Source organism: Castor canadensis, chromosome 9 (assembly GCF_047511655.1).
Source record: "Castor canadensis chromosome 9, mCasCan1.hap1v2, whole genome shotgun sequence".
Lineage (NCBI taxonomy): Eukaryota > Metazoa > Chordata > Mammalia > Rodentia > Castoridae > Castor > Castor canadensis.
This window is the reverse complement of record NC_133394.1, coordinates 95,334,772-95,357,392: the sequence shown is the minus strand read 5'-3', so window position 1 is coordinate 95,357,392 and position 22,621 is coordinate 95,334,772. Positions and strand designations below refer to the sequence as shown.

Genomic DNA, 22,621 nt, shown 5'->3' with positions numbered 1-22,621 from the left:
TCTTAGTGTGTCTTATTTCCATCAAAAATAATTTGTTTGGCTGCATTTTTATGAACATCACAATCTAAAACATTCAAATGGGAAATAGCAGATAAAGAACATGGAACTGAATAATAGGTACAAATCATTTAAACTCTCAAGTAAAATTTGATGAGATGTTTTATCTAACTTTAATGAATTGACAAAATCTTTTGGGAAAATAGTTCCAAATGGAAAATGTATGCAAGGGATTTAGTCAAGCAAACTTTTTGGAAAGAATATTGTGATTTTGTAATCAGTTGGGGAGTCAATGAAAAACATGTTGAGTGTAGTTAATAATCTACAATTATTAGTTAAAGAAGTATATTAGTGCAAATTTCCCTTCATTCATCCTAGCTTTTCTCTTCTTTCAACCCCACAAACCTTTGGCATAATGAAGTGGGTGACTTTTATTTCCCTTCTCTTTCTTTTCAGCTCTGCTTATTCCAGGGGTGTCTTTCGACGAGATGCATGTAAGAATTCTAGACTTTAATTTTTCAGCTTTTATTTTATTTTCCTTGTAAGAGAGAGCTTCAGTAAATCCTGCATCTTTAAAGAATTAAGTTTTACTTAAGCATTTATTTCTAGCATGTAATGATATTATATATTTGTGAACACTTATGTGATTATGTTACTAATATGTTTCAAACACCTTAGGTTAAAAATGGTGAGAATTATCTAGTGACTATTATTTCCTATTGCACATGATAGTGAATTCATCACTATCTCAAAGGACTATCTATTACAGTATGCTTTATTGAAAAACCTATGTTGTTATATTATAAAGAGAACTTGCATTTGTATTTACTTTTATTTCAGATTATCTTGTCAGTAGCTATTTATAGACATTTTATATCCAATTTTGAATATAAAACTGTAAATATTTAACATTTTTAAATAGTTTCAGTGGTGATTGAACAGACCTTTCAATGCAGAAGAAATAGTTCACCATAATTTTAAGATTTTCTGTAGGTATCAGAGCCCATATTCTGAAGCAACAGAATAAACTATGTTAATTAGAAAGAAATATAAGGGGTAACAACATAACCAGTTGTTTTCTTTATTGGTTAAACACATCTTGTAGTTTTTCCTCTCCCTTTCCAGACAAGAGTGAGATTGCTTATCGATTTAATGATCTGGGAGAACATCATTTCAAAGGCCTGTAAGTCAAAATATTGAAGAGTCAAAGTTAGTATTTCTGTTAACATTGGTAACTACTCTTAAGTCCTTATAGTCCCCAGTCTTTAGGGTCTAGATGGTATAGCAGGGCTGTTCCATAGAATTCTGTGCATTGATGTTCTGTATCTGTGCTGAGCAATATGGAAGGCACTGGCCATATGTGGCCATTGAGTACTTTACATGTGGCAAGTGCAAATGAAGAAAAAAAATTCAAAATGTATTTAATTTAAATTAAATTTATAGACCTATAAGTGGCTAACTGGCTACTGTATTGAGTAGTGAAAAACTCTGGAACTCTCATGTAACCTGGAAATTCTGGAATTTTTATTCAATGGTGGAAAGGACTGTAAAACATGGCTCCTTTATCAGATTCCTTATTAACTCCTCTTTACTTACTAAGTAGTTCTGAGTTCTAAGTTTCTTGGGAACATTTTATTACTTTTTTTCTAATGCTGGGGATTAAACCCAGGGCTTCACACATACTAGTCATACTAGTCAAGCTCTCTGCTACTGAGCCACATCCCAAGTCTTAATAATTTTTTCATCTACAAAGACATGATAAAATAGTGTATTTTAAAAGGTCAATACCATCCTGTAGCCTGATTAAATAAGGTATGTGAATTTTGATTTTTTTAATTAAACAACTCCAAGGACATATATAATGCTTAATCTGAATAGTTAGATCTATTCATTGTACAGTTTGTTCATTTGCTCTATGTGTGTGCATCTAATACCATGCACAACACACATTTAAACACGGTAGAAATATATATTCTCTTTGACTAGGAAGGCTCTTGGCCTGGCTAGGCCCCACAGAATACCAGTTATGAATAGGCTTTCTGAGTAATTATTAGAAATACATAAAATGTATATGCATGTACATGGTTTCCTTCCTAGCACAGCAACCTGTTTTATCTTAAAGTCATATTGTGCCACACATTTCCATGTTTTTTGTTTCAGAGTACTGGTTACCTTTTCTTAGTATTTCCAGAAGTGCCCATTTGAAGAACATGTAAAATTAGTGAATGAAATAAATGAGTTTGCAAAAACATGTGTTGCCGATGAGTCAGCTGCAAACTGTGACAAAGACCTGGTCAGTACATTTTGATTTTAGGCTTCTTTCTCATCTTGCAGATAATTCTGAATATTTCATAGGAAAACTCTTTTGTCATTTAAAAATTATTTTTAATTGATCAAATCTGTGAGCACAACTCCAAAGTTGCTTATTAGACTAAGGTATTGTTTCTTTTGTGACAGAAATGCTCTAGCTATGCCCACAATTTTAAAATCATTGAGACCACATGCAATAGTCATAGTGTATTTAAATGGCAATTTGTCATTTGTAGCAATTTTTTTTCAAATTTTGAAATTTGACACTTTTTTCATAGAGGCCAACAGTGATAGCATAATTTTATGCATTTGTTATTATTTTTAATGTTACAAGTAAGAACACTTGGTATTAGACCAACTCTCTTAAATTTTTATAACACATTATTGATGCTAGGTACAATATGATACATTTGATATGTAAAATTTATTTATCTGACTTAGTTGAAAGTTTATGCCGGTTGATTGGTAACTCCCTCTTTCCTCCTCTTCCTGGCCCCTGGTAGCCATCATTCTACTCTTTGATCCTGTAAATTTGACTCCTTTAGATGCCTGGTACAAACAGAATCCTGCAGTATTCATCTTTCTGGGCCTGACTTATTGCACTTAGCATAATGTCCTTTAAGATCACCCATATTGGTGCCAGTGGCAGAGTTTTCTTCTTTTTAATGTTCATTAGTATTTGTCCACATTTTCTTTATCCATTCATCTTACAAGGGACCTTTGGGTGGTTTACACATCTTAACTACTATGGATAATGGTACAGTGAACTAAGAGTGCTAATACCTTTTTAAGATAATAGCATGGTTTTTACCTTCAGAAAGCACCAACTGATTTCTGATCATTTTGTTACTGTATGATATGATAGTATAGCTTTTTATTTTCCATTAGGCTTATTAAAATTTTTACACACAATAAAAAAGCTGAGTACTCAGTCATTTAGAAGAACTTGAACTTTTGGTATTTACTAATAGATCTTCAAAACATGAGGCCTATGTTTCTCTCACCAGTGAATCTGTTGGCAAGGACATTTAAAAAATATTTTAAATACTTTTTATTTATGTATTTATTTCATATTCAAAAATATTATTCAAGAATGTCCATATCTATCCCCTTTATCCTCCCCTTTCCCCATTCCTGGAATAGTTTCAAGAGGTCTCTTTATTCTATTTACAAACATGTGTACACAGGATTTGCACTTTCCCCAAGTCCTCCCCCCTTCCCATTGGTACCAACTCCCTAAACAGGACCTGTTCTGTCCTCCTGTTCTCTGATTTTGTAAATAAAAAAAATATAATTTCATTTAAAATAGCTACACAGGGAGTTTCCTTGTGACATTTCCATGTATAAATTGTATTATAACCCGAATTGGTTCATCTCTTCTATTTTTCCTCTTTCTACCTTAGTCCCCTTCTTATGGTGGTTTCAACAGGTTTAAAAATTCTATACTCATTCTTATAAACAGTATATCAACCATGTTCACCTATTTTTTTATCCCTGACCTTTTCCTTTATTTCTCTCTGACTGTTCCTCTTTCTTATTTCAGGGTCAAAATTTTAACTCTACACAATAATATGGCTCTGCATATGAATTTTAAAAATGCATTTTTGAGCAATTAATACATTCCCTCAAGAGAAGTATATTTTCTGTGGGGGTTATAATGACTTAAATAATAAAAATGAAGGACTTATTTAATGAATGAATTACTTTGAGTTAAATATTTCTCAATAAAAAGGAATCTATATTTTAATGCAGTAACAATGTATAGCACATTGCATTCCTCTTCATTTTTAAATGGCATGTACTGAAAAGCTGGGTTTCTCAAATAGGGGCAGGTCAAATGAGAAATTGAGCCCTTTGCTCCCTAACATGAATTCACCTGCTCCCATAGGGTTAGTCAGATGGAAAGAAGAATAAGAAAATATTTCTTAAAGCAGTTGCTGTTTTTTCACACTTCAGTTTTATTCATCATAAATCACACTGTGTCAGCTGATTATTATGAAAATTGCAGAGAGGTAGTCAAGTTAGGGAACACTAAACCTGGGGGTGAATTTAAGATTTTCTTGTACTTGGTGGGTTTTAGAAACATTTATCCATTAAAATTTCTTCTTATTAAAATTTCTTTTAATTTATACATATAAAGAAAAAAAATTGTATATATTTGTGGGATGCCAAGTGATGGTCCAATACATTTATACATCATATCTTCATATATATGCAATGTATATGATTTTCTAGTCAACCTTTACCAGTATATTAATTTTTTTAGTGTTTTTAGACTATAAAGAAGATAAGGTATGTCCTAGTAATTTGAAGCCTGCTGTCTTCCATTTAGCATACTCTTTTTGGAGATAAGTTATGTTCCATTCCAAGTCTTCGTGATAACTATGGTGAAATGGCTGACTGCTGTGACAAACAAGAACCTGAGAGAAATGAATGCTTCTTGCAACACAAAGACGACAGCCCTAACTTGCCTCGGTTGGTGAGACCAGAGACTGACGTACTGTGCACCTCCTTTCAAGGAAATGAAAATAAGTTTTTGGCAGTGTAAGTAACCAGATGTCTAGGTTTCAAAGTTAAAAACCAAGAAATAACTCTGTAGGTCAATACTAATTACAGCAATCACCACACCCCAAAATATTTTCAACATTAAGACTTGGAAGTTTTGACCTTATGATAATTGTTAAAGATATTTGATACTACAAAATTCTAGACAACAAAAATATGATCAAAGATCTTTTTATCTGAAACAGGATATAATCTGTATGAAAAACTGAGAATGACATGGTTTAAAATATTCTGAAGATATTTATATATGTGTACACAGGTATTCTCAGTTCATTTAGTCAGCCATATTAGGTCATGAAAATTTTGCATATCTTACAGTCATGTGTGTGCAAACAACACACAGGCATTTCATCTTCCTTTTCCCTTGCTTAAAGAATGACAGAGACAAGGCCTTCAGGTGCAAATTGAGCTTAATTAAAAAATTATAAGTCTTTTGGTTTCGAATGCTCTGGGGAGAATGCTGATTCTAATTATTTCCGCAATATTGTATCGTGGAGAAAAATGATTGCCTTTCTTTTTTCAAAAACTTAGGTATTTATATGAAGTTGCCAGAAGACATGCTTACTTTTATGGTCCAGAACTCCTTTACTATGCTGAAAAATATAAAGACATTTTGACAGAATGTTGCCAGGCTGCCGATAAAGATGCCTGCCTGATTCCAAAGGTAATCTTCAAAAGAAGAATAAGACAACCAGTTCATAAAGCAACCTCAGATTTTGAGGTTTTATAAACCTTATGCCTAGGTTTAAGAAACCTACAACACAGTCAAAAAGCCTTCTGGACTTTTATGTGTGCCAAGGTTCTTTCAAACTCTTTAAAGTCCTCTAACATCTCCTGCCTTCTAAGATTGACCAGTGCTGGTCTGACAAAGGGAATTCTTATGTATGTATCCAGATATCCTGTCACTCTTCATGGAGGTGATGGCTGAAATAGTTTTTCAAACTGCACAGCAAGGGGCCAGCCACAGTTTTTGTTTATATTTTCATGAGACTTTTTATGGGGACAGAATTCAAAGTGGAGAATTTTACTACAGCTAAAACACAGAACTCATTTATTTTTTCTACATATATTTATCATATACTTCATTCTCTTTCTTGGGGGGGAGTTCATTGATTTTATGAGAATTGGTGGAGCAGGGACTGAAATGAATTATACATGAACTTAGAAAGTCAGCAATGTTCTGTTTCCTGGGATTTCAGTGCACACTTTTTCTTCCTGGACCCTTTCCCTGGCAGTCTCCATTGCCATTTATTTAACTACTGAGGGCTTCCAGTGTGACCAGACCTCTTCTGACATAGCAAAATAATTATTGCCGAAGGAGTACTTGAGAATTTAGGTATAAATTACTTGTTTAAAACTTGATCGGACATAGTCTCATCTGAGTTAATGGAGGGCTGTTTCCTATAGAACTTTTCTTTTCTAACTTTTTCAAATTGATTCCTGTTTGTAGCTTGATGCTTTGAAGGAGAAGGTACTGGCTTCATCTGCCCAGCAGAGGTTCAAGTGTGCCAGTATCCAGAAATTTGGAGAAAGAGCTTTCAAAGCATGGTAAGTATTTTTTAAACGCAGTTTGCATCTTAGTAACTATTCAGTGATAATTGTTCAGTTGACAAAATGTATATTGACATTTTACGCAATGGTTTCAAATACTTATTTTTGCCTGAAAGGTAGAAAGTGGAGAGAGAGGAAAGCAGAACATTAATAATGATTTTACATAATTTTTTGTGTTATTTTTTCAAATTGTCAAAAACACAGGAGACATTGTCTTTTTTGGTCCTAAAAAGACATATTTAAATCTCTTCTGTTGAAGGAAATAAAAAAAGTGAATATGGTTGATGTACTTCCTATACAAGAATGAATGCAGACTATTTAAACCTGTTGAAATCACCATAAGGAGGGGACTAAGGTAGAAAGAAAAAAAATGGAAATAATCCAGTTTGGGATATAACACACATGTATATGGAAATTTCATAATGAAACATCCTGTATAGGTAGGTATCTTAAACAAAAATGTCTTGTTTCAAAAACGAAGGACAAGAAGGTAACACTGTGGGGATTGGTAACTGTGGGAGTGGGGAAGACATAAGGAAAGGAAGAAGGAGGGAGAATATCATGGAAATGTCACATAGGCATGAAGGGAAATGGAGCAATGCGCACTGTTGGAGCTATTCTAAGGGGTCAGGGGAGATAGAGGAGAATGACGGAGGGATGAATCTAACTAAGATATATTATAAGCACTTTTGTAGATGTTATTATGTACCTCCAGTACAATAAAAATATACTAATAAAATTTGAAAAAAGAAAACAAGCAATAAAATTTAAATTTAATTAAATTTTTTTCTTTTTTCAAATAGGGTCCTGGTATAGGACCAGATTGGCCTTGAATTTGCAATTCTCCTGCCTTGGCCTCTCAAGAGTTAGGATTACTAGAATATAATTCTATATTTTAGTCTGTCTTGAATTTCCTTGTTATAAATAGTATTTGCCCAGTGCTTTCACATAAAACATAACCATATATATGTACATGTATATACACACACACATATATGCATATATATGTATGGTTATTGCAGCATTAGGATTGAATTCAAAGCTTCAAATTTCTAGGCAGGTATTCTACCATTTGTGCTATGTTCCCAAGCTTTTTTGCTTTAGTCATTCTTCAGATAGTGTCTCATGGTTTTTTTGCCTGGGCCATCCTTGAATTGTGATCTGCTATCCTTGAATTGTGATCCTACTACTTCTGCCTCCTATATAACTGAGAACAGTTAGGAACCACCAACGCCTGCCTTGTTCTTTGAGATAGGGTTTCACTAACATTTTGCCTGGACTTGCCTCAAACAGCCATCCTCCTATATCCACCTCCAAAGTAGCTGGGATTATATGCATGAGTTACCTTTTGACCAAAAAACTATTATCTTTGTCTTGAATTTCCATGTTAAAAATAGCATTTACTTGTGTTCTCACATAAAATATTACAATATTTTGATGGGGGACATTTCTTTTTAGGTCATTAACTCATCTGAGCCAGAGATTTCCCAATGCCGACTTTGCAGAAATCTCCAAGTTAGTAGCAGATCTTACCAAAGTCACCAAGGAATGCTGCCATGGTGACCTGCTTGAATGTGCAGATGACAGGGTAAAAATTCATTGATTACATTTTTGTATACCCATGATAAGCACCTGGGGAAAAGTGTAGCAAAGCCAATTTATGATGAACAATTTTTGTATTACTTACAGGCAGAGCTTGTCAATTATATGTGTGAAAACCAAGGTACAATCTCCAGTAAACTGAAGGAGTGCTGTGATAAGCCCCTATTGCAAAAATCCCACTGCTTGATTAATTTGGGAAGAGAAGACTTGTCTGCTGACTTGCCTTCATTGACTGCTGATTTTGTTGAGTCTAAGGACATTTGCAAGAACTATGCTGAGGCAAAAGATGTCTTCATGGGCATGTAAGTAGACAAGGATGTATACTTTTATAGCTTTTATACAGCTTCAAAATTCAGGAACATATAGTGGGTTTTTCTTTTTGGAGTTACTATAATTTCCATGTTGCCCAGAATGCTTCTTTATTCTTCCTTCTCCTTGTCTTTAAAGTTTGTTTGAAAAAATTAATTTAAAATAATGTTATGAAATAGTACATGTTCTCAGGAGGAGGTCAATGTTCCTTTTTTATCATTTTTATTGGCATATACTAATTGTATGGGGGGATTTGTGGTGACAATTCTGAATAGACTTACAGTGTACATTGGTTAGGTCTTCCCACTCCATCTACCCCCTCACCCCTCCCATCCCATTTAAAGCAATTACAAGAAGTATTATCATTCTATTTTCTTTATGTATATGAAGTCCATCAAGAAACATTGACCTATGAAGTAGTAGGGTTGATAGGTCAAAGCTCCTTTATCTATCTATCTATCTACTTTCATTCAATCATTCATTCTGTTTATTCCCTCAACTTTTAAAGAATATACATATATGTGTGTGTATATATATATATATATATATATATATATATATATATATACTTCCTTTCGATAATCTATGCAGTATCTATCTGTCTACATCCACCCATAATATGATGGTAACAAAGATGTATGAAAAGAAGAATGGAGTCTGACACCATATGCTTCATATTTGGTTGAAAAGACCAGAATTTTAGTAGTATGGTTAGGCAGTATGCAATTAAATGACAAATAGTATATGCTGTCAGTAAGTGTGGTGATAAACTTTACATTTTTGTTATATTATGATCACATCTTATGCACTAAATAATATTAATATAAAATTATATCCCCTACAAGATATCAGAAGAAAAAGAAAAAATGTAAGAATATATCTATAGCCATCATTTGGTAGATTTCTTTTGAGAAGTACTACAAATCAAACTAAATAGACATGAAAATAACAGGTACCACCCATGCAATATTTAATAAGTGCCAGACAGTGTGTGTGTTTTGCAGATTGTGTCACGTACTTCTCACACCTCACCTTGAGACAGATACTATTACTACCCCTATATTATAGAAGCAGAAAACTAAGACTCTGGCAGTTTTAGTAAAGTGCTATCATTTACAGTAAAATAAGTTGCAGAACCAGAAATTGATCCCAGGAATCTTCACTCTGAACCCCAGGTCCTTTTGCACTAAACTTTACTGCATAGGGGTAGGGAAATTCAGGCCTTTGGAATATGAGTTACTCTTGAGGTTAGTTATGTGATATTTTTGCTCATTTTTTTCAACTAAATCTATGTTCTTCTTAAATAGGTTTTTGTATGAATATGCAAGAAGACACCCTGATTACTCTGTCGTTTTACTGCTGAGACTTGCGAAGGCATATGAAGCCACACTGGCCAGATGCTGTGCTGAAGCTGATCCTCCTGCGTGCTACAGCAAAGTGGTGGGTCTCTTGAAAGAAAATGAATTATAAGTGTTGGCTGGTGATTTCCATAATGGAAACAAAAAAGAATGCAAGAAAGTGAAATGATCCATAGTGCAATTTAGATATTTTCTAAATATTGTAGGAAAACATTGTAGGAAAAACAACCATAAATAGAATAGTTGATATTCTTAGAAGAGTTGGTCTAGAAAAGAAAGATATGAAGACAGTAATCTCTGATTTCAACACTTTGACCATCATTTTCTCTTTCTCCATACTCCTGAGAATAAATAAGATAAAATAAATTTAAATGTAAATCAAGAGATTTAACTTATTTATAAAGAAATTTAACTGATCCCCCAAATTATCAAGTAAGTACTGGAATTAATATCTTAAGGAAGTTTGTGAAATCTATTTCTTTATAATATTTTAAAATATTTTTTGAGAAGGATTAGGAGTAGTCATAGGAGAAATTTAGAAGAAATCTTTCCTAGAGGAAATTAGGGAATCAGAGGAAAATCATTCTTAGCAAGAAGTTGCTGAATGTTGAGCACTACAGTGCAACTGATGCTGAAGGTAGAATTTCTCATTTAGGAATTCAGGATCCAACTAGAGAAATGGTCTAGTAACAATCATAATGCTGATATTCATCATTTGCTGTGGTTTTACTATGAACTGGGTACTCTTTTAATTTCATTAGCTTAGTTGATTTACAGAGCAATTCTGTGAGACACACACACTTTCTCCCTCCATTGTAGAGATGAAGTTTCTGAAGATTGGAGATGGAAAGTAAAGCTGCTCAGCTAGAAAATGAGTCAGATGGCCTGGCTCCAATGCCAGCGTTGAACTCCAGAGTCTGAAGATTCTTCACTCCTTGCCCTAGACAGCCTTGACAAATAAAACAAGTTGAATGTAATATAATAGATGTGTTGTTGAAGATCTACTCATGTGGCTTTAGACAGAAAGGAGGAAGAGGTGAAAAATGAGCTCCTTCCTCTCCTCAGGGGAATGTTATAATCACAGTTTTTTATATTTCAGCTTGAAGATTTTCAGCCTCTTATGGATGAGCCTCGAAATTTAGTAAAAAAAAAACTGTGAACAGTTTGAGCAGATTGGAGAATATAAATTCCAAAATGAGTAAGTATTTTTGTTTATTGATTTTTTTCTTGAGCACTTATAATTATTTAAGATCTTATACATTTACCTAGCATATGTCTTTTAATAATGGAAATATATTTTATATTTCTAATCCCTCTTTATCAAGGATGGCTGGAGAAGAAAGATAAAATAATTAGTGTGTGGAGAGGCCTATACCGGCATATGTAGGCTAGGAGGGTTAGTACATCAGAAGTGGGGATGTCCCTTGAAATAACATTAAGGGATAGTTTATGAGGAAATAAAATATAGTAATATTTTACCAGGAAGAGAATAATATGCTTTGATTAGTTAGTGCTTAAGAAGTAAAGTATTGTAATAGAAATATAAAAATATAATTAAAAAGATTTAGATACATATGTGAATATTACATTCATAATGGTTCATTTGGGAAAGATTGGATGTTTGGGGATATACCTAGATTTTGTGTTTATAGCATGCTTTTCCTAGAAAATTCCCTCCTAGAAGAGATAGAGACAGAATGGCTTGATAGAGTATATCCCTATTCAGTAGAGCCTTATATGAGGAGGTAAAGACGGGAAATGAGAGGGGATGCATCAAGTATTGTATCTCTGTTAACTATACCCGATTGGAACTCTTCTAACTATAGTCATTAGTAGTTACAACAGTGAACAACACATATTTCCTTTACTAAGTAGATTACAGTCATACATTGACAGTCAGTGGTAAATGGCAATCTTTATAAACAATTATTGTATGTTAGATAATGTGCCAAGTTAATTTCACACTTTAGTCCATTAAATTTAATCTGTGTACCTTCTCTATTCAATGTAGTATTATTCCTCCCATTTTCACCTATATCTTTCAAGACATCACAGTGCTATTACGTTTTAAGTTCATAATAAAGTTTATTGAAAGAAAGAATCAATAATAAATATATTAGTGCCATGTAGGTAACTGACTTTCCTAAGATTATAGTACAAATATAAGATTAAGAATTTATGGTACGGATGGTATTTAAAGCCATTCTTAACTATTGCTTAGGATAAGATCTACTCCTGACACTATGCCATCACCCTGTAGATGAGTATAATTTGATGAATAGGAAATAAGAACACTTAGTTGATTTTGGCACAATTGTCCTTTCTTTTTATTTATTTATTTATTTATTTTCATTTTTCTTTTATTCTTCATATGTGCATACAAGGCTTGGTTCATTTCTCCGCCCTGCCCCCACCCCCTCCCTTACCACCCGCTCCGCCCCCTCCCGCTCCCCCCCAATACCCAGCAGAAACTATTTTGCCCTTATCTCTAATTTTGTTGTAGAGAGAGTATAAGCAATAATAGGAAGGAACAAGGGTTTTTCCTGGTTGAGATAAGGATAGCTATACAGGGCATTGACTCACATTGATTTCCTGTGCGTGGGTGTTACCTTCTAGGTTAATTCTTCTTGATCTAACCTTTTCTCTAGTACCTGTTCCCTTTTTCCTATTGGCCTCAGTTGCATTTAAGGTATCTGCTTTAGTTTCTCTGCGTTAAGGGCAACAAATGCTAGCTAGTTTTTTAGGTGTCTTACCTATCCTCATCCCTCCCTTGTGTGCTCTCGCTTTTATCATGTGCTCATAGTCCAATCCCCTTGTTGTGTTTGCCCTTGATCTAATGTCCACATATGAGGGAGAACATATGATTTTTGGTTTTTTGAGCCAGGCTAACCTCACTCAGAATGATGTTCTCCAATTCCATCCATTTACCAGCGAATGATAACATTTCGTTCTTCTTCATGGCTGCATAATATTCCATTGTGTATAGATACCACATTTTCTTAATCCATTCGTCAGTGCTGGGGCATCTTGGCTGTTTCCATAACTTGGCTATTGTGAATAGTGCCGCAATAAACATGGATGTGCAGGTGCCTCTGGAGTAACAGTCTTTTGGGTATATCCCCAAGAGTGGTATTGCTGGATCAAATGGTAGATCGATGTCCAGCTTTTTAAGTAGCCTCCAAATTCTTTTCCAGAGTGGTTGTACTAGTTTACATTCCCACCAACAGTGTAAGAGGGTTCCTTTTTCCCTGCATCCTCACCAACACATGTTGTTGTTGGTGTTGCTGATGATGGCTATTCTAACAGGGGTGAGGTGGAATCTTAGCATGGTTTTAATTTGCATTTCCTTTATTGCTAGAGATGGTGAGCATTTTTTCATGTGTTTTCTGGCCATTTGAATTTCTTCTTTTGAGAAAGTTCTGTTTAGTTCACGTGCCCGTTTCTTTATTGGTTCATTAGTTTTGGGAGAATTTAGTTTTTTAAGTTCCCTGTATATTCTGGTTATCAGTCCTTTGTCTGATGTATAGTTGGCAAATATTTTCTCCCACTCTGTGGGTGTTCTCTTCAGTTTAGAGACCATTTCTTTTGATGAACAGAAGCTTTTTAGTTTTATGAGGTCCCATTTATCTATGCTATCTCTTAGTTGCTGTGCTGCTGGGGTTTCATTGAGAAAGTTCTTACCTATACCTACTAATTCCAGAGTATTTCCTACTCTTTCTTGTATCAACTTAAGAGTTTGGGGTCTGATATTAAGATCCTTGATCCATTTTGAGTTAATCTTGGTATAGGGTGATATACATGGATCTAGTTTCAGTTTTTTGCAGACTGCTAACCAGTTTTCCCAGCAGTTTTTGTTGAAGAGGCTGCTATTTCTCCATCGTATATTTTTAGCTCCTTTGTCAAAGATAAGTTGCTTATAGTTGTGTGGCTTCATATCTGGGTCCTCTATTCTGTTCCACTGGTCTTCATGTCTGTTTTTGTGCCAGTACCATGCTGTTTTTGTTATCATTGCTTTGTAATATAGTTTGAAGTCAGGTATTGTGATACCTCTGGCATTGTTCGTTTGACTGAGTATTGCCTTGGCTATTCGTGGCCTCTTGTGGTTCCATATAAATTTAACGGTACATTTTTCGATCTCTTTAATGAATGTCATTGGAATTTTGATGGGAATTGCATTAAACATGTAGATTACTTTGGGGAGTATCGACATTTTTACTATGTTGATTCTACCAATCCATGAGCATGGGAGATCTCTCCACTTTCTATAGTCTTCCTCTATTTCTTTCTTCAGAAGTTTATAGTTTTCCTTATAAAGGTTGTTCACATCCTTTGTTAGGTTTACACCTAGGTATTTGATTTTTTTTTTGAGGCTACTGTAAATGAAATTGTTTTCATATATTCTTTTTCAGTTTGTTCATTATTAGTGTATAGAAATGCTAATGATTTTTCTATGTTGATTTTATATCCTTCTACCTTGCTATAGCTATTGATGGTGTCTAGGAGCTTCTGAGTAAAGTTTTTTGGTCTTTAAGGTATAGGATCATGTCATCTGCAAATAGGGATATTTTGACAATTTCTTTACCTATTTGTATTCCTTTTATTCCTTCTTCTTGCCTTATTGCTCTGGCTAGGAATTCCAGTACTATGTTGAATAGGAGTGGAGATAGTGGGCATCCTTGTCTGGTTCCTGACATTAGAGGGAATGGTTTTAGTTTTTCTCCGTTAAGTATAATGCTGGCTGTAGGTTTGTCATATATAGCTTTTATAATGTTGAGGAACTTTCCTTCTATTCCTAGTTTTCTTAGAGCTTTTATCATGAAATGATGTTGGATCTTATCAAAGGCTTTTTCTGCATCTATTGAGATGATCAAGTGGTTTTTGTCTTTGCTTCTGTTAATGTGGTTTATTACGTTTATTGATTTTCGTATGTTGAACCACCCCTGCATCCCTGGGATGAAGCCTACTTGGTCGTGGTGAATAATCTTTTTGATGTGTTGCTGAATTTGGTTTGCCATTATTTTGTTGAGGATTTTTGCATCAATGTTCATTAAGGAGATTGGCCTATAGTTCTCCTTTTTGGAGGTGTCTTTGCCTGGTTTTGGGATAAGTGTAATACTGGCTTCATAAAATGTGTTTGGCAGTTTTCCTTCCCTTTCTATTTCGTGGAACAGTTTAAGGAGGGTTGGTATCAGTTCTTCTTTAAAGGTCTGATAGAATTCAGCAGAGAATCCATCAGGTCCTGGACTTTTCTTTTTGGGGAGACTCTTGATTGCTGTTTCAATTTCATTTTGTGTTATAGATCTATTCAGGTGATTAATTTCCTCTTGGTTCAGTTTTGGATGATCATATGTATCTAGAAATCTGTCCATTTCTTTTAGATTTTCAAATTTATTTGAATATAGGTTCTCAAAGTAGTCTCTGACGATTTCCTGGACTTCCATGGTGTTTGTTGTTATCTCCCCTTTTGCATTCCTAATTCTACTAATTTGGGTTTTTTCTCTCCTCATTTTAGTCAGGTTTGCCAGGGGTCTATTGATCTTGTTTATTTTTTCAAAGAATCGACTTTTTGTTTCATTAATTCTTTGTATGGTTTTTTTGGTTTCTATTTTGTTGATTTCAGCTCTTATTTTTATTATTTCTCTCCTTCTCTTTGTTTTGGGATTTGCTTGTTCTTGTTTTTCTAGGAGTTTGAGATGTATCATTAGGTCATTGATTTGGGATCTTTCAATCTTTTTAATATATGCACTCATGGCTATAAACTTTCCTCTCAAGACTGCCTTAGCTGTGTCCCATAGGTTCCGGTAGGTTGTGTTTTCATTTTCATTGACTTCCAGGAACTTTTTAATTTCCTCTTTTATTGCATCAATGATCCATTCTTCATTAAGTAATGAGTTATTTAGTTTCCAGCTGTTTGCATGTTTTTTGTCTTTACTTTTGTTGTTGAGTTCTACTTTTACTGCATTGTGGTCAGATAGTATGCACGGTATTATTTTTATTTTCTTATATTTGCTGAGGCTTGCTTTGTGCCCTAGGATATGATCTATTTTGGAGAAGGTTCCATGGGCTGCTGAGAAGAATGTATATTGTGTAGAGGTTGGATGAAATTTTCTGTAGACAACTACTAGGTCCATTTGATCTATTGCATATTTTAGATCTTGGATTTCTTTATTGAGTTTTTGTTTGGATGACCTATCTATTGATGATAATGGAGTGTTAAAGTCTTCCACAACCACTGTGTTGGTGTTTATATATGCTTTTAGGTCTTTCAGGGTATGTTTGATGAAATTGCACTGTTGCTTAGGATAAGATCTACTCCTGACACTATGCCATCACCCTGTAGATGAGTATAATTTGATGAATAGGAAATAAGAACACTTAGTTGATTTTGGCACAATTGTCCTTTCTTGATATACTATATTAGGCCACAACAATTTCTTGCCTGGATAAAACACACGGTCTATTGTTTTTTATAGGCTTATAATTTGTTACACCAAGAAAGCACCTCAGGTGTCAACTCCAACTCTGGTAGAGGTTGTAAGAAACCTAGGAAGAGTGGGCACCAAGTGTTGTAAGCTTTCTGAATCAGAGAGACTTCCTTGTGCTGAAGACTATGTGAGTCTTTAAAATATAACAAAATTAATACTGATGATCTTTTTGTCTTTAAATATTGACAAAGCTAAATTTCAAAGCAGAGGTGAGTGTGTGCATGTGTGTGTAAGTGGCAGCCAGGACTTGTTTGCCTAAATTATCCTGAATCCTTAAGTTAGAATTTAGTTAGATTCCAAAAATGATAATGTTTTGAAAAAAGTCCTGAATTTTCAGTGTTCTATCTTGTGATTTAGTAAGTTTTTACTGTTTGAGGCTCTCTGTCTTACTGTGTTAGTATAAGACTATTTCCTATCCACACCAACACGTATCTCAGGAAATATCACCTGAAATTATTTTCTTAACATCTTGATATATTCAAGTAAAAGAGAGATAACTTTTCAAAGTCTCTCATGTTTAGCTCCAAAAATAAATCACCGATTCAATCAGCTTTCAAAGTTGTGAGTTGATATGACACTTCTTTTGGTACATTGGAGAGTGAGCATTCATGGAAAACTTCCAACTTTGCCTCATGAATTTTTGCTCTTCTGCCTGTTTTTTAGCTGTCCGTGGTCCTGAACCGGTTGTGCGTGTTGCACGAGAAGACCCCAGTGAGCGAGAGAGTCACCAAATGCTGCACGGAGTCCTTGGTGGACAGGCGACCGTGCTTTTCTGCCCTGCAAGTTGATGAAACATATGTTCCCAAAGAGTTTAACGCTGAGTCATTCACCTTCCATGCTGATATATGCACACTTCTAGACAAGGAGAAACAATTCAAGAAACAATTGTGAGGACTCTTTCATTATCATGTATTTGTAGACTGTAGATGTCAATTGAAATGAACAAATATTTCTGATATATTGGTTATATTTTTTAGAGAAAAGCATATAAGTATTGCCACTATTAAGATGAGAAAAGTGTTAAGAATAAAATGAATGACTTTTTTCCTTAGCAGAAGAAAAACATAACATTATAATCTCAGCTACCAGTTTTCTGATTAATAGTGTGGATAATACCTGCAATTGAATAAAATCTTAGGGTAGGCTCAGTAGAAAAAACTTTAAGCTTAAAAAGTGGTAAATTTGTGTAGATTACAAATTAATTGTAGAAATCATAACAGAATTTATTTTTATGCTGGAATGGTTATTTTGAATTGCTCTATGAGGACCCACAGTTGAGACAAACCGCAAGGTGTGACTTTTGAGAATGGGATTTAGATACAACCATCTAGAAATGAAAATTTTGTGGCTTGATAACCTATTATTGCCACGAGGGGTTAAATAGCATAAAATATAGCAACAGAAGTTTGTTGTCGCCATCAATGGCCTGTTATCATGGCCAAATTTACAATAATGTCATAACAACTTACCAGCCTGCACAACTCTTTTTCTGACAGTGTTTTCTCTATAGATGTCAATGATGGGAGCCATCAGCTCCAAATTGTTCAGATTGTCTTATTTCTTATAGCCTTCCAAATATTGATGTTGAATATCTTCGTTCCTTCCTTCGTTCCTTCCTTCGTTCCTTCGTTCCTTCCTTCCTTCCTTCGTTCCTTCCTTCCTTCCTTCTCTCTCTCTCTCTCTCTTCCTGTTTTCTTCTTTCTTTCTAGAGATTGGAGTTTGATGTCAGGGCTTTATTCTTGCAAAGTAGTTGCACTACCACTTGAGCCTTAACTCCAGTCCATTTTGTTCTGGTTATTTTGGAGATGGGGACTGGTGAATTATTTGCCCTGACTGGCCCTGGACTATGATCCTCTTGTCTCAGCTTCCCATATAGACAGGATTATAGGTATGAGCCAGTGGCACCCAGTTTGAATAGATCATATTTCAAACTCCAAACATGAATATTCCCAAATGAGAATATTTTTAAATGAAGCCCAAGATAATTAAAAATTTGAGGATCATTTGAAACTCTTAAATATCTATAAGATTCAATATGGCCAAACTTCTAAAATCTGAATAGTATCTAAATGCAACCTTTCTAGAGATTTATTGAAATACATGAAATACTGATTTGCACTGATTATCTCATTTCTTCCTCCTACCTGCCCTAGTAGACTGGATTTTATTTTCCTCATATACAGATGAGAATACTGAGGCTTAAAGTGGTATGCCTGAGCTCAAACCAAGGGTTACCTGGTTCCAAACTTACATTTTTTTTTAGTGGTACTGGGATTTGAACTTACAACCTCCTGCTTGTTAGGCAGGTGTTCTATCACTTGAGCCAAGTTCCCACCCCTCGAGACTTAGAATCTTAAATGATTGCACTGCTATCCTTACCATCTCCATTTTCTTTATGTGAGTAAACTTATCTCTCCTATTTCTTCCTTTTTCTGTCCAAATGCAGGGCAATTGCTGAGCTGGTGAAACACAAGCCTAAGGCAATGGAGGAGCAACTGCCTGCTGTTTTGGCGGATTTCGCTGCATTTCTGGAAAAGTGTTGCAAGGCTGATGACAAGGAGGCCTGCTTCTCTGAAGATGTACAGGAGTTTGTTCATTTTCATTTGTCTGATTTCCATTTGTCCATTTGGTCACATTAGGGCTTAGGAATTTATATATTGAAGGGCATGTGGAACAGGAATCTTATTCTACATACAGTTCTTGTTTTTTACTTCTGCTGCACTGCAGCATATTAACTGCTTATAATACCTGTTCTGTTCCAAAGTTGTGATATTTATGATATAGATAGAAATATTAGTTAGGCCTGAAAACTTTCAGTCACTATAACAAAGGCTAATTTCTTTAAATATATTTCTAAAAGTGCCAGTTTTTGATTTGGTGATTTTACAAGTAAATGAAATAAAGTGACAAATAAATGTTTGAATTATTTACTATTATCCCCTACAGCCTGACAATAATTTTTCAGTCTTCTGGAGACAATGGATGTAAGGGAGATTCCTTCTAGAGATTCTGGTAGTAACTTGGAATTGAAGATTGTGATGTCTGGGAGATCAGAGTTCACTTTTTAATTACCCAGGATGGTATTAATGCTATTTAAAAATTCTAATAGTAATTCTATTTTTTTCCCAACAACCTTTCTTTCTTTGTATTCAGGGTCCAAAGTTTGTTGCTGCAAGTCAAGCTGCCTTGGCCTAAAAATCTCACAATCACAAGCATCTCAGGTAACTCTGGATTTTTAATGTGTAATTATAATTGTAATTAAAATAATAAAGATTGACCATTTTCCAACCCACACAACCAGCACCAACCACTGTTCTTATCTCATTATATACATGTGTAATGTATGTATACATACATATGTGTGTGCATATGTAAATATGTATATATAAGTATGCACATATATACACGCATGCATATGTGTATGTTAACTTATTAATTCTCAAAATAGTGGCTGAGTTGGGTACCATTACTGTCTCCATTTTGTAAATGAGAAAAATGAAACCATAGATAAAGGCATAGGTTAAATAAATTACCTAATGTGTCACCAAACTAGTGAAAGGTGGAGCCAAAATTTAAAATTCAAACCCTAGCTTACAATTTGGCTGTGGTTCTATTCTGATTCATAAAATCCAGTGCATGGCATCAACTGTGTTAGAGATGGCCCAGCACAAGTGTGCTCTAGGTATTACACTGAACTAAATGAAAGAGTATTTTTACTGGCCCAAACCAGTTGAATATCAGTGAATATCAATGACTCCTCATGAGTCAACCTAATAACTCAAGAAATTCACTTTATTGGAGGATATAATAGATCTAACTTATGTGAACTTCTACTTTATAATGACTAATCTGCTAGTAAGTTACCAATGTGTCAACATGGTAAGCTTAAATACAATTTCTCTTCTATGACAAAAAGGCCTGGTTTAGAACAGAGCTATTTGAACATAAACATATATGTATTTATATTTGTATATGGGAGAATTAAAAAAAAATAGAATAAAGCCAGGTGCCGGTGGCTCATGCCACCTTCTAGCTACTCAGGAGGCAGAGATCAGGAGGATCATGATTTGAAGCCAGGCCCAGCAAATAGTTTGGGAGACTATACCTTGAAAAAACCCTTTATAAAAAGGGTTGGTAGAGTGGCTCAAGGTGTACGTCCTGAGTTCAAGCCCTGGTACAGCAAAAAAAAAAAAAAAGAATAAAAATGTTATTAAAAACCATATGATACCTACATATTATGCTTTCAAGCAAGAAATAGCAACCAAATGCAACTTACTTCAGGCCTAAGTGGAAAGTGTTCTTCCTGGAGTTCGTGATTTGAGAAGATACATTTTATTTGTAATAACTTAGGTTGGAAGTAGGTGGTAAATAAACAACTTTGAGGAGTGATGAGAAGACTCTGACTTTGAACTTGAGGAGTTAGATGGAACTAGTGAGGAAAAGGGGTCTTCACATTTATCGGTGTGTCCTCTGTCCTTCTGCAGCTGATGGGGAATTCAGCTAAGTCCAGGCAGGCTTAAATTGCTTACCCTGATGGAAACTGTAAGCCAACAATCTCAGCAATTCAGTATTTGTTCTTATAGATTTGAAAAATACAGCCAATTTACCAAGAGCACTTTTATTTCTTCTTCTGTTGTTCAGACTCCCTGGAGAAAAAGAGAAAGCGAAATGAAGACTCAGAACTTACTCATTTGCTTTTCTTTTCTGTTGATGTAAAGTCAACACTCTGTGTTGATTTCTCTGTGTTGTGTTCTCTAAGGAACACAAATTTCTTGAAACATCTGGCCTCTATTCTCTGTGCTTCAATTAATAAAATTGAAAAGAATCTAATGTGGTGGTCCAGGGTTGTTATTTTCCAAAGGTGTGTTACAGTCCTGAAAATTTTCTAGATTCTGTGAAAGTTTCCATTTTCTCTCTTACTCCACTTTCGCAGAGACTTTCTATTCCTGCTGGGCCAATTAATGCAAACAAATACCAATACTCCTGAGTTATGGATAGTAAGCATCCAAAGTACCATTTTAACTTCACAATAATTCTGAACTAAAGAATAAAAGCTGTGCATATGTAAGGCATATAAAGAATGATTTTGCTGATACTGTAAGAAACAGTGAAGGACAAAAGAGATAGAGATGACCTTAAAGGTGGCTAATTGAACTGAAAAAGCAAATGATCCTAGGAGAAATATAAGGCTGTTTAGGATGACAATACATGAAGTTATAACAAGTTTGGGAAAGCAATATTGGGAGGGGGATTAGGCCATCTGAAGGAATGCACAGTAGCGGTGACTAAGGCTTCTTAAATTGTTGAAGTACAAGAAGTACAAGAGTTGAAAAGTGAAAGTTTCTTTATAATGAGTTACTGCCAGGTCTATTTTCCTTGTTCCTGCAGATAATTACTCATATACACTATTACCTATGAATTTACAGACTTACCAGAGCTTTGGCTTAAAAATTTACATACTCAGTCATTCATACCCATATTAGTTTGCATATTTTTGTAGTTTATAGGCTTGTTTTCATACTGTACATTATATTTTACATCTTATTCTTAGTAATAATGTCATATATTCACATTTTAACTATGATGCACACAAAAGATTCTAGTAACAAACTTAAAATATTCCTTCCATTACTCTTATGTTGTACTCTTCCACAATGCCTTGCCCACATCAATATTCAACCCTTTCTTTAGCTTCTATTCAAAGAAAGTGCTATAGCTTTTATACATATATACACATACATATATATATGTGTGTGTGTGTTTATGTATACACACATATGGAAAGTAAGACTCTTTTTTTGAGTAATGAAAGATTTTAACATAATGTTTCATATGATTGTTGATGAGCAGGTAGAGTAAGAGCTGTTTTTTCCATTTTATTTTATTCATATGAAGTCTTGTACAGTTTTTGAAACACTATACTATAAAGCAGTTGTCATGCCAATAACTTAAAAATATTGCACACAAATTATAGGTCACTTTTCCAGATTTACTCTTCATCTTAATTCAGGTTATTTAGGTCTCTCTCTTTATTGTGTGTGTGTAAATTTCTTTATTCATTTACTTTGTCAATTTATATCTAGACCCTAAAGACCGGTTCCTTAAAAAGTGGGCCTTAAGAATGTCAAGGTTGACAAGGCACTAAAAAAAGCCTCTTCAACAAAAACTGTTGGGAAAACTGGTTCGCAGTCTGCAAAAAACTGAAATTAGATCTATGTTTATCACCCTGTACTAGTATTAACTCAAAATGGATCAAGGACCTTAATATGAGACCCCAAACTCTAAAGTTGATACAGGAAAAAGTAGGAAATACCTTGGAAATAATAGGTATAGGCAAGGACTTCCTCAAAGGAATCCCAGCAGCTCAGCAACTAAGAGAAAGAATAGACAAATGGGACCCTATAAAACTAAACAAAAGAAATGCTCAACAAAATAAATGGTCTC

At 34.5% G+C, this 22,621-nt stretch overlaps 1 protein-coding gene across 1 annotated transcript; it reads left to right on the top strand.

Moving 5' to 3' along the window:
* Positions 1 to 358: 358 nt before the first annotated feature.
* On the top strand, positions 359 to 21,007 carry LOC109680286 (albumin-like). Its single transcript, XM_074042024.1, is given in 16 exon segments — positions 359 to 491; positions 1,123 to 1,180; positions 2,158 to 2,290; positions 4,640 to 4,851; positions 5,404 to 5,536; positions 6,323 to 6,420; positions 7,882 to 8,011; positions 8,113 to 8,327; positions 9,642 to 9,774; positions 10,792 to 10,836; positions 10,838 to 10,890; positions 16,166 to 16,304; positions 16,841 to 17,064; positions 18,624 to 18,756; positions 19,331 to 19,398; positions 20,819 to 21,007. Coding segments are annotated over 15 exon segments (1,827 nt in total). The 5' UTR covers positions 359 to 412; the 3' UTR covers positions 19,373 to 19,398; positions 20,819 to 21,007.
* The last annotated feature ends 1,614 nt before the right edge of the window (positions 21,008 to 22,621 follow it).